General features: G+C 43.4%; 1 protein-coding gene across 8 annotated transcripts in view; it reads right to left on the bottom strand.

Moving 5' to 3' along the window:
- Nucleotides 1-4036: 4036 nt before the first annotated feature.
- ZNF143 (zinc finger protein 143) overlaps nt 4037-13265 on the bottom strand; it is a 69265-nt gene continuing 60036 nt past the window's right edge. For all 8 annotated transcript variants that reach the window (XM_030828831.1, XM_030828829.1, XM_030828832.1 and 5 more), the window contains 2 exons: nt 7191-7337; nt 4037-5025 (listed from right to left, as the gene is read on the bottom strand). In XM_030828831.1, the coding sequence (XP_030684691.1) occupies nt 4942-5025; nt 7191-7337 (231 nt within the window). In that variant the 3' untranslated portion in view covers nt 4037-4941. The remainder of the gene's footprint in view (nt 5026-7190; nt 7338-13265) is intronic.

Genomic DNA, 13265 nt, shown 5'->3' with positions numbered 1-13265 from the left:
CTCAAGTCCCTGATAATAAATGGTATAGTATTTGCATATAACCTATGCACATCCTCCTGTATACTTTAATTCATCTCTAGATTACTTATAATACCCAATACAATGCCTACACATCATTCTTATGAATTCAACATAGTACTTAGTACCTTGCAAATTCAAGAATTGCTTTTTGGAACTTAGTCTTTTTTTTTCCTGAATATATTTTTTCTTTTTTTTGTAGAGACAGGGTCTCACTATATTGCCCAGGCTGGTCTTGAACTTCTGGCTTCAAGTGATCCTCCTGCCTAGGTCTCCCAAAGTGCTGGGATTACAGGTGTGAGTCACCACACCAGCCTTTTTCCTGAATATTTTCGATCCATGATTGGTTAACTCCATGGATGTGGAACCCAGGGATGTGGAACTGATGGATACAAAGGGTTGACTAAGTACCACTGCACACTCAAAAATAGTTAAAATGGTAAATTTTATGTATATTTTGTTACACACACAAAATGGTAGACATAAGCTTTTTCCTTCTTTTATAGTCTTTCTCTTGACTTGTCATGGTGCTTATTTGCTACTTAATGTCATTCTAAGAAAAACTACAGGACGGGCTCAGTGGCTCACACATGTAATCCCAGCACTTTGGGAGGCCAAGGCAGGTGGATCACCTGAGATCAGGAGTTCGAGACCAGCCTGGCCAACATGGTGAAACCCTGTCCCTACAAAAATACCAAAAATTAGCCGGGCATGATGGCGGGTACCTGTAATCCCACTTACTCGGAAGGCTGAGGCGGGAGAATCACTTGAACCCAGGAGGCGGAGGTTACAGTGAGCCGAGATTGCGCCATTGCACTCCAGCCTGAGCACCAGAGCAAGACTCTGTCTCAAAAAAAGAAAAGAAAAATTACCAATTAAAAATTTTGGCGTGTATTTTACCCTCCACTTTTATATTATACAATGCCAATTTTAAATGTAAATATCAGAATATTTATCTCATATTTGGAATCACTGAAATTACACAATTTGAATTTTGTGGTTCATCCCAGAAGGGTTATCTCCTGCTGGTTCGAAGGCACAACAAACACAAGCCAGGCTCAGGAAAGTTGGAAGGAGTAAGAGAGGATTCCTCCAGGCACAGAGCCTGCTGAGAAAGCCCTCCAGGGCAAGGGACCTCACAGATGACTGTGGGCAGGTACTCTGTTGGGTCTCACAGGTTCCAGGTTCCCTTTCCTCCAGGTGTCTCCCCTTTCCACAGGCCTGCCACCTCAGCCTACAGCAAATGGACTACCAGTGTCTTTAAAACTCAGAGCTGGGACACTGTCAGTAAAGGGCTGGGCAAAAGGCTTGCCCCTTTCAAGGCTCAACTAAGGCTGATTGTCCACCAAGAGCACTGTGGTGCTGCCAGCCTGGAGTGGGGATGTCCACCACCACGCCCCAACCCTCCCTGAATTGGGATCAGACTCCTGCCAAGGGTAGAGGGTGGCAGCAGTTGCAGGGTGAGGGCAAGGAGGGAGAGGCCAAGTGGGGCAGTGGTGGTGAGAGCACTTCCAGGGATGCAGCAGTGGGTGGAGCTGCGTGTAAGCTCAGGCACTAAGCCCACAGTACATGCTTTGTTGATGCATGGGACTTCATTTACAAAACACACACAAAGATAGACATCAAGACCGCAGCCGGGCGCAGTGGTTCATGCCTGTAATTCCAGTACTTTGGGAGGTGGATCACTTGAACTCAAGAGTTTGAGAACAGCTTGGTCAACATGGTGAAACCCTATCTCTACCAAAAATACAAAAATTAGCTGGGCATGGTGGTGAGCACCTGTGGTCCCAGCTACTTGGGAGGCTGAGGTGAGAGGATCGCTGGAGCCCAGGAGGAGCTTGCAGTGAGCCCTGACCATGCCACTGCACTCAAGCCTAGGTGACAGAATGAGACCCTGTCTCAAAAATAAATAAACAAAAAGAATTTCAAGACTGCAACCATAGTCCATTAAACCCCAAATCCAGGGCCCTTCTGAGTGCAGTTTCTTGTTCAAACTGTACTGATCACATGCCCATGCAGGCGTGTCCTGTCCCTCAGGCAGAAGAGAGAGTATTTGGCTGGAGAATTCCTTGAAAGCGTCCTCATCCCTAAAGGAAACCTAGGTACAGAAAGTGCTTATCATGCGGGAGGCTGAGGCAGCTTTTCTCCCCTTCCAACATGCTCCCTTTTCCTCTTCAACACTAGACTTCAGCTCTGCCCCGTTCTTTTTCACATCCCACTCCTCACTCGCTGCTGAGGTCTACCAATAGTTGACTAGTCTATAATCTTATCTGAGCCAGGAAATACTGGACAGTAAACTTCTTGGGTTGATAAATGGAGTCCAGTCAGTTTTAGCACTGAGTCTATGGTTTCCCAAGTTGCTTACCTAGCCCCAGGGCTGTCACGCGGGAAGGCAAGCAGCAAGCAAGAGACACTGTACAAAGTTAGTTTGCCCCTGAAGGCCTGGGGGTGGGTAGGAGGGGAAGGAAAGATCTGGCTCTTTGGGCAGCTGTCACCTCTAGAGAATTAAGAAAGCCTCGTCTCTGCCTTAACTCTTAAGTTCTTGTGAGTTCAGACTGGGGCACATTTTCTTTGTAGTGGCCTCAAGCTGTGTCTGGGGCAAAGCGGGGTGTTTTATTTGGACGGAGAGTTTTCCTTGAGCATTGTCTGGATCAAATTCCAGAGGGTTATGCCCCACCTGGTTCTGTTTGCTAGCGTTTACTCTTATTTCAAGTGTCTTTTTGGGATTTTTCAACCTTGGATGTTTCTGTGTCCTGCACTGTGAAGAGACCCTATAGCAGCTTTCCTAGCAATTGTCAGCACACCAACTGCACCCTTCCCCTGGAGGAAACAGGCCACCTTGCTAGGCTCCTGAGGCCCCATTCCCAAGAAGGCAGGTCAGGGTAAACTAGCAGTGACCCTAGGCCCTTTTCTCTGGGTGCCAGAAGTCATTTTCTTTTGAGCTGAGGGATAATCAGGCTAACCAAAACAGTCCAGGTTGAGCCCTGCCCAATCCAACTGGCAAAGGTGCTGGGAGTAAAGAGAAACATCCTGGAATTTGAGCAGTCAGATCTAAGGGGCCATGGGAGGCTGACAGCTTGGTTTTGGTCCTGGGAGTACAGCAGCCTGGCTGGGCCCAGGGGGGAGGAGGTCCTGGCCAGCAGCCAGGACCAGCACTGGGAGGCTGGGCACCACCCTGCCTGCGATTTCGCAGATTCTGGTCTTCTATCCCAGCCCGACAGCCCCTTTCTGAGCCTCAGTGGGCTTCCGGGGGGAGTTCTGTGTGGGTCTGTGTCTCTGTCAAGAATGAAGACTTCATCTGTGGTTGACTAGGGCTTTTGCTAATGTTATGTATCTATAAAGGGCTCTGCCCAACCCTGAAGGGCTTCCTATTTCAAGTAAGTCACCATCCTTTTTAGCAAGAGTTCATAGAACCTGATCAAAGATAACATTTATGTAAAATAAAACAGCACAATGTTTTCCCCTTTCTACTGTAAAGCTTGAAATGAAAAAGCCACATTTCAGCTCTCTGCAAACAAACCTCGCTGAACGACAGTGCAGGAGGGGCTGCTGCAGAACACACCTTCATCTTTTTTTTTTCTTTTGACCTTGGTGAACGCTGATTTTCCAGTGTTAGAAAATGGTTTTTATACTGCTCAATTCATTAGGCAATCAGAAACCACCAAAGTTCATCTTGATAATCTCTGCCACAAATGAGCATCTGAGGAGGTAACTGTGGTGCAGTGGAAACACACTAGACTTGGAGCCAGAAAGTCTGGGTTCTCGTCTTGGTCCTGCCTCTCCATAGCTGTGAGGGCTGGTACGACAGTCAGCCTCCCTCCTGGACTCTTGGTTTCCTCATGTAAAAAACAAAATTGTTGTGAATATATAAAAATATATGGAAAAGCACTTACTCTGTACTTGATATACAACATCCTTTCAATATGTGTATTAGGTTACATTCCATTACATTTGCGATACTTTCTGCACCATTTCCCCCCATCTCCCCACCAATTTGACAAATAAATAAATATAAAAGTAACATTTTAAAAATTGCTGTATTCAAAATTAATAATAAACTTTGGGGTAAATAAGCTTTAAAACAAAAGTACATAAGCAAAAATAAATAATTTACACCAACCCACTAACCTAATTTTCAGAGTAAAGCCATTTCCAATTACAGTACTGTTATCCCGGGCACCAGCCTGTAGTTAAACTTTGATAATTCATTATTTTAAAAAAACAGTAATAAAAACTGAATACTAAGCAAAATATTTAACAAAACCACTGGATTTAACTTTTTAATTTTAAATAACCAAATTTTATAATTTTGTACGTAATTCAATGTAATGCCAATATAATTACCATTTCAGCTTGAAGAGCTGGTTTTTAACAGGGATGGGAAACTATAAATTATTCAAATAGTCTGCAAACCATGAGATACAAATAAAAATGGACAAACACATAGAACAAAAACCGCAGACACTCTACTAACTGGGGAAATATCTGAAGGCTTTACATCCTTTATTATCCATAATGGCTTTTGGAATTACGATTGTGTGACATATAGAACCTTTGATATTTTAGATACAGCCTTTTTTTTTTCCACGGGAAGTTAAAAATCCATCGTAAGACTCCATAAGACTTTACTAGTCTTGCATGTAGACTCTAGGAGTTTGTGATCTGATAAAAGAGTAACATGAAAATTTACTGTATTGCCCTAATTTCATACTTCCTTGTACACAATGAATCACTCTGACAATCTATTCCAAGGGTTATATACACAAAAGTGTCAAGAATAAAATGTTCTCCACTCTCGCATAAAAATGTGTACAGTGTATCAGGAATGGAAAACTTCTAATTTTCCTGGGCCCAGGCTTCATGGATTTCTGCTGCCAGAACATGAAAGACTCCTCCTGCTTTATTGCTCCATTGCTCTGAGGATTAATCATCCAACCCTGGCGTTTCTCCTTGTTGGATTCTAGACGCTATTCTGATGGCTTCTTCCAGAGATGGCTGTTCTCCAAGCTGAAACAGGAACACACACATCAAATGCTAACAATTCAAAAGCCACAGTCAAGAAAATGCCAAAGAAATGTTATATGCCAGAAGTGAAACTTCTCTCTGTAATTCTGACACTTGGGATTGTTAAGATACTACTGCTAACTCAATCATTAAGAGAACAAAACAATCTCCTGCAGGGGAGAATAATGCAATGCAATTTCTTTTTCTTTTTTGAATTCAGAATCCTAGGTGCAGCCAGGGGTGGTGATATGATGAGGTCTCAGCAGGGCATGGTGGCCCATGCCTGTAATCCCAACACTTTGGGAGGTGGAGGCAGGCAGATTGCTTGAGCCCAGGAGTGCGAGACCAGCCTGAGCAACATGGCAAAAACCCATCTCCACTAAAAAAATAGAAAAATTGGCTGGGCGCGGTGGCTCACGCCTGTAATCCCAGCACTTTGGGAGGCCAAGGCGGGCAGATCACGAGGTCAGGAGATAGAGACCATCCTGGCTAACATGGTGAAACCCCGTTTCTACTAAAAAATACAAAAAAAAAGGTGGTGGTGGGCGCCTGTAGTCCCAGCTAATGGGGAGGCTGAGGGAGAATGGCGTGAACCCAGGAGGCGAAGCTTGCAGTGAGCCAAGATGGCACCACTGCACTCCAGCCTGGGTGACAGAGCGAGACTCCGTCTCAAAAAATAAAAATTAGCTGGGGATGGCAGCGTGTACCTGTACTCCCAGCTGCTGGGGAGGCTGAGGTGATTCTCCCACCTCAGCCTCCCAGCCTGCCGTGCCTCGTCTGCAATGTACTTGGGATTTTGATAAAATCTTCATACAGTCCGGCCATGGTGGCTCAAGACTATAATCATAGCACTTTGGGAGGCTGAGACAAGAGGATCACTTGAGCCCAGGAGTTCAAGACCAGCCTGAGCAACATAGTGAGACCCCATCTCTATTTATTTTTAAACAAATAAAAACTAAAAAAAAAAATTCATACATGCAAGAGACAAAAGATGCTTATCTCAGCCATCAAAAGACAGCTTCTTGAGCCTTTAGCTTCTATACCCATGAACTACATAAAACCAACAGCTGACATTTCCTGGAGTGTGTTCTAACTCTTTATCAAGTAAACACGTGGGCGGAAAAAAAATCTCCCTAAGGACAGGTAATCTGCACCTAGCCCCTAGGATTCTATTTTACTTTATATTCTTATTTTTTTTGAGACAGGGTCTCGCTCTGTTGCCCAGGCTGGAGTACAGTGGTGCGTTCTGGCTCACTGCAGCCTCAACCTCCCTTGCTCAAGTGATCCTTCCACCTCAGCCACCTGAGTAGCTGGGACTACAGGTGCACACCACCACACCTGGCTAATTTTTGTATTTTTGTAGAGATGGGGTTTCGTCATGTTGCCTGGGCTGGTCTCTTTTATTTTTTGAGATGGGGTCTCATTTGTTACCCAGGCGGGAGTGCAGTGGCACAATCTTGGCTCACTGCAGCCTCAAATCTCGTGGGTACAAGTAATCCTCCTGCCTCAGCCACCCCCCCAAGTAGCTGGGCACTACAGGCACCCAGCATCACACCCAGCTAATTTTTGTGCTTTTTGTAGTGACGGTTTTCACCACGTTGCCCAGGCTGGTCTCTTAACTCCTAAGCTCAAGCTACCTACCTGCCTCAGCCTCCCAAAGTGCTAGGATTATAGGGATGAGCCACCATGCCCGGCTGCACCTAAGATTCTAAATTCTCTGCTTCCCAGAGAATGATTCCTTCTAAGTCTTCTGACATTCCCCACTTTAAAAAGGGGGCTGTGCAAGGATTCTCAGAGGACTTATTTAGGATTTGTGTTTCCACGAGATTTTTCTCTAAGGAGTAGCTCTTAAGTGCTTTATAGACCCCTGCCTAATTAGACTTTTATTTTGAGAGTAAAGATGCCTGGGTGGGTGCACACAGGGATATATACCTGAAGGTTTTTTTCTTGCTATAAATTCCCCTAGAATATGCAAAGATAGGTAGAGAACAAAGTGCTGTCCTCTTTGAGTCCACCTCAAATACACCAATTTCCTTAAAGTAGGCTAGGTGATAGAGATTATTCTACACCTTGCCTCCTGTAAAGGTTATACACAAAGCGCAGTGTACAAAGTTGAGAGCTATGAGCAGCACTGCTGTCGACTGAGGACAGTCTGCCTTGGTACTCACCTGAACTGCAATCTGGGTGCCATTGGATGTTGCTACTAAGGTCAGAGGTCTGGTTTCTGTGGTTACTAAGTGATGGCTATGCTGCTGGTGCCCCATTTCTGATGAGGCAGTATGGAATGCTGCCAAGTCTTGAGCTACAATTGCAACCTTAAGCAAAACAAAACAAACCACGCACATGAAGAATTAAACCTGCGATTTAAATAGGTTAAAGTCCACTTAATACAATGGATTTCTTCAAATTGAAAAGGAAAAACTCCTCTGACCATAGACTTGTCAAAGCCTATATTGAAAGGAGGTTTATTTGAGGAAGTTGAGGCTCATTATCTAAGGTTATGAAGTGAGCCAACGGCAAAATAGGGTAGAGGACACTGGAGAAATGGATCTGCTATGCCAGGCCCCATTAGCCAGGCAGATGTGGCTGTACCTAGGTTCTATTACCCCAAGTGACTGCTTGGGAAGTTATGTATGTGGACTAATTTGCACCTCAAATGTCCATTTTTTTTCCTGAGATTGGCTCATAGGAGAAAATAAATGATTTTTTTCCTCTTTACTTGTCGTATTTAAAATCAGATTTCCATTTAACTAGGAAAACTGAAAGGACCAGTGGTGTTACTGACAAACAGCATCTCATCTCATACTCATTTCCCATTTTAGACTCCATGGAATCTTCCCATACTCCTCTTGCAGCATCTAGCCAGGAGAATTAAAAGTGCTTTTGTGACTCTTATACCACAGATACAACTTTTTTAAACAAATGCAGATAATATGGAAAATGGCAATTAACTATTTCTGTTAGATGATATTCTAAAATTTTCCTCAGCCAAATTCAGAGAAAGAATAGATTAAAAATGAAAACTGCTGTTTTGCTTGGCTATTCATCCACTAAAAATGCTACATTTTAAGCTAATAGATATTTAGCTTGGATCAATCCCAGTAATGTTCCCTAATTCTATAAGAAAAACAGACTTCATTCCAGCAATGTCTATGTAGCTTATATTGAGCTAACCTTCCTGCAGATAACAATTATAAACCCTTGACAAAAATATGAAAAAGCAACTATTTGAAGGCTTTGAGGAGCAATGAAAGGCAGGAAGAAACTAGAGGGGATTCTCAAAAGAAGGGAGTCACGTTGTGTTATATCTGTGTTTAAATAGATTTCACACTGAGGGCACTACCCAGTTTGAGCAGCCTGGGGCAACTTAAGGTTAAAGATAATGGAGTCCAGGGCTGCCAGAATAGCAGTACAGAGAAGAATAGCCCAGAAAGCAAAGAATTTGAGTGGGGAGCCCCCAAATCTTTGTATAAACTGTCCTCAAATCCTTAAGACCCCTCAACACAAATATTTCCAGTTTCCAACAACGTTCCAACAAGACTGGCAAAGCAGCATCTAGAAGGCTGAGAAGCTAAGGAGAGCTTTCAGTGCAACTCACCAAAGAGAGAAAGAATTTGAAGTTTCAATCTTACCAAGTTAGGAGGTAAGATTACGTCCCAGGACTAAATATTCACCCTAAGACCTAATAGCAAGACTGAAACAGACCTCCCTTAACAAAGTACAAAACCCAGCCTCAACACGTAATTTAACTAGCTAATAGAAAAAAAAAATCAATATTCTCCAGAGAAAGATAACAAAATTCAGAATCTCTATAATGTGTCATCCACAAGGTCCAGAATGCAATTTTAAAATTACAATCGCTTAGCCAGGCATGATGGCTCACGCTTGTAATCCTAGCACTTTGGGAGGCCGAGGTGGGCAGATCACCTGAGGTCAGGAGTTCGAGATCAGCCTGGCCAACATGGTGAAACCCCACCTCTACTAAAAAAAAAAAAAAAAATGCAAAAAATTAGCTGGGTATGGTGGTGGGTGCCTGCAGTCCCAGCTACTCGGGAGGCTGAGGGAGGAGAACCAGGTCAAAGACAAATTAATATACATTCTCCACCTGAAGAACCTTGAGAAAGATTGTTAAAAACCCCAAATAGGCCAGGTGTGGTGGCTCACACCTGTAATCCCAACACTTTGAGAGGCCAAGGCGGGTGGATTACCTGAGGTCAGCAGTTTGAGACCAGCCTGACCAACATGGTGAGACCCCGTCTCTACTAAAATTACAAAAATTAGCCAGGCGTGGTGGCCGGTGCTTGTAATCCCAGCTACTCAGGAGGCTGAGGCAGGAGAATCGCTTGAACCCGGGAGGCAGAGGTTGCAGCGAGCCGAGATCGTGCCATTGCACTCTGGCCTGGGCAACAAGAATGAAAACTGTCTCAAAAAAAACAAAAAACAAAAAAAACCAAATAGATTCCTAGCAACTTGTAAGACAACACCAAGTTAATATACATATAATTAGAGTTCCAGTAAGGGCAGCAGACAATTTTTTTTTTTTTTTTTTCCCAGAAGCAGTGGCTTGTATATGCAGTCCTAGCTTCTTGGGAGGCTGAGGCTGAGGGATCCCTTAAGCCCAGGAGTTTGAGGCCAGCCTGGGTCCCAGCTACTCGGGACTGCTTGCCTCAGTCTCCCAAAGTGCTGAGATTACAGGCGTGAGCCACTGCGCCCAGTCCTTATTTCCTTCCATTTACTTTTTTTAATTTTTCTTCTTAAGGTAGAAACTAAGATCATTGAATTTAAACCTTTTCTTTCCAATACAAGCATTTAAAACAAATTTTCCTCTAAGAATTGCTTTACCTTCCACTGACTTTTTTTTTTTTTTTGAGACAGGGTCTCCCTCCATCGCCCAGGCTGTAGTGTAGCTGTGCTATCTCAGTTCACTGCAACCTCTGCCTCCTGGGCTCAAATGATCCTCCCACCTCAGCCTCCTGAGTAGCTGGGACTACTGGCGTGCACCACCACACCTGGCTAATTTTGTATTTTTAGTAGAGACGGGGTTTCTCCATGTTGCCCTGGGTTGGTCTTGAACTCCTGACTTCAGGTGATCCACCTGCCTCAGCCTCCCAAAGTGCTGGGATTACAGGCATGAGCCACCGTACCCGGCCCCCAGATCCTATGTATATTAAAGGGATAATAAGGAAATAGTATGAACAACTTTATATCAATAAATATGAAAACTTAGATGAAACAGACAAACTTATAAAAACAAAACTTAGCAGAATGGATACAAAAAAACATAGATAACTTGAATAGTATAGATCCACTTAAAAACTTGAATCCATAGTAAAAAAAAAAAAAAAAAAAAAAACCTCCCCAAAAAGAAAACTCTGGGCCTAGATGGTGGTGTCCTAATTAACTCCATCAAGCTTTTATGGAGAAATAATACCAATCTTACACAACTATCAGAAAATAGTACAGAAGAGAACACTTCCCAACTTGTTTTATGAGGCAAGCCTAACCCTGATGTTGAAACAGGAGATGAAACTTTTTCTTATAATTTCATAATAAATTATAGATCAGTATGGTTCATAAACATTGACACCAAAATCTTTAACAAGATATTAGCAAACTGTCACAGAGGATTTTAAGGGTAGTAAAAATACTCTGATAGAGTATGATCCTCTGTTGGTAGATGTATGTCATTATACATCTGTCCAAACCCATAGAATGTACAACACTAACAGTGAATCCTGATGTAAACAATGGACTCTGGGTGACTGTGATGTGTACATGTAGGTTTCAACAACAGTAACAAACGTGTTCCTCTGGTGGGGGTGTTCATTATGCAGGAGGCTATGTATGTGTGGGGGCAGGGAGTGTAAGGGAAGTCTCTGTACCTACCTCTCAATTTTGTGGTGACCTGTAACTGCTCTAAAAAAATTGTCTTTAAAAAATATTAGCTAACTGAATCCATCAAAATACAAAAAGGTAAATACATCATAACCAAGTGATATATTAGCTTTTTTTATATGTAAATTAAAACCACAGTGATAGACCACATCCAGTAGAATGGCTAAAACTTTAAAACAACTCCAAATGTTGGTGATAATATGAAACAAACAGAACTCTTTTTTATTTTTTAGAGACGGAGTCTTGCTGTCACTCAGGCTGGAGTGCAATGGTGCAATCTCAGCTCACTGCAACCTCCACCTACAGGGTTCAAGCAATTCTCCTGCCTCAGCCTCCCGAGTAGCTGGGACTAAAGGGGCACACCACAACATGCCTGGCTAATTTTTTTTTTTTGTATTTTTAGTAGAGATGGGGTTTCACCATGCTGGCCAGGCTGGTCTCGAACTCCTGACCTCGTGATCCACCCGCCTCAGCCTCCCAAATTCCTGGGATTACAGGCATGAGCCACTGTGCCTGGCCTCTTTTTTATTTTTTTAGAAGACAGGGTTTTGCTCTGTCACCCAGGCTGTAGTACAATGAACATGGCTCACCAAAGCCTCAACCTCCTGGGCTAAGTGATCCTCCCACTTTAGCCTCAAAAGTAGCTGGGACTATAGGCATACGCTGCCATGCTTGGCTAATTAAAAAAAAAAAAAAATTAGCCAGGCACAGTGGCTCACACCTGTAATCCCAGCACTTTGGGAAGCCAAGGCGGGTGGATCACCTGAGGTCAGGAATTGGAGACCAGCCTGACCAACATGGTGAAACCCCGTCTCTACTAAAAATACACAAATTAGCTGGGCATGGTGGTGGGCGCCTGTAATCCTGCTACTCAGGAGGCCAAGGCAGGAGAATCACTTGAACTCGGAAGGTGGAAGTTGCAGTGAGCCGAGATTGTGCCACTGCACTCCAGTCGGGGCGACAGAGCGAGACTCTGTCTCAAAAAAAAAAAAAATTTTTGGTGGAAACAGTGTCTTGCTACATTGCCCAGGTTGGTTTTAAAATCCTGGGCTCGGCCAGGCGCAGTGGCTCACGCCTGTAATCCCAGCACTTTGTGAGGCCGAGGCGGGCGGATCACGAGGTCAGGAGATCGAGACCATCCTGGCTAACACAGTGAAACCCCATCTCTACTAAAAATACAAAAAATTAACCGGGTGCAGTGGCAGGCGCCTGTAGTCCCAGATACTCGGGAGGCTGAGGCAGGAGAATGGCGTGAGCCCGGGAGGCGGAGCTTGCAGTGAGCCGAGATTGCACCACTGCACTCCAGCCTGGGCGACAGAGCGAAACTCTGTCTCAAAAAAAAATAAATAAATAAAATAAAATCCTGGGCTCAAGCAATCCTCCGACCTTGGCCTCCCAAAGTGCTGGGATTACAGGTGTGAGCCACTGCGCCCAGCCTAATTTTTAAAAATGTTTTAACCACAAGAAGCAGCACTGAACAAATGGAACTCTTAGACATTGCTAGTGGGAGTGTATGACGGCCCAACCACTTTGGAGAACTGTTTGGTACTATCATAGAAAGGTAAATATGCCTCTATTCTATGACCCAGCAATTCCACAAATAGGTATTTATCCAAGACAAATGAGAGTATACGTCTACAAACATATTTTTACTGCCATCTTATTCATAATAGTCAAAAACTGGAAGCATTTCAAATGTTCACCAAGGGGAGAATATATCAACAAATTGTGGTATATTCTTACAATAGAACACTGCTCAGCAATAAAAAAGAATGAACTGTTATTACATGCCAACAATGTGAATAAATATCCAAAATGTTAAGTAGAAAAACCCAGACACAAAAGAGTTCATACTGTGGTTCCATTTATATAATGTTCAAGAATAGGCAAAACTAAGCTGGGTGCGGTGGCTCACGCCTGTAATCCTAGCACTTTGGGAGGCCGAAGCGGGCAGATCACTTGAGGTCAGGAGTTCGAGACCAGCATGGCCAACATGGTAAAACCCCATCTCTACTAAAAATACAAAAAAATCAGCCAGGTGCAGGAGGTTGCAGTGAGCTGAGAACGTGCCACTGCACTCTAGCCAGGGTGACAGAGTGAGGCTCTGTCTCAAAAAAAAAAAAAAAAAAAAAAAAATAGGCAAAACTAATTCAATCACAACAGTTTTTGCCTAAAGAGGGTGAGTACTGACTATAAAGAAATCACAAGGGAACTTTCTGGTGTGATAGAAATGTTCTACATTTTGTTTAGGATGTTAGTTATATGGGCGCATATTTAACACAACTCATTGAATTGTAAATTTAAGATCTGTGCATTTCATTGTCATGTAAATTTTACCTCAATTAAGA

Source organism: Nomascus leucogenys, chromosome 15 (assembly GCF_006542625.1).
Source record: "Nomascus leucogenys isolate Asia chromosome 15, Asia_NLE_v1, whole genome shotgun sequence".
Classification (NCBI taxonomy): domain Eukaryota; kingdom Metazoa; phylum Chordata; class Mammalia; order Primates; family Hylobatidae; genus Nomascus; species Nomascus leucogenys.
Note: the sequence above shows the minus strand (reverse complement) of the source record. Positions and strands in the feature narration are given on the sequence as shown.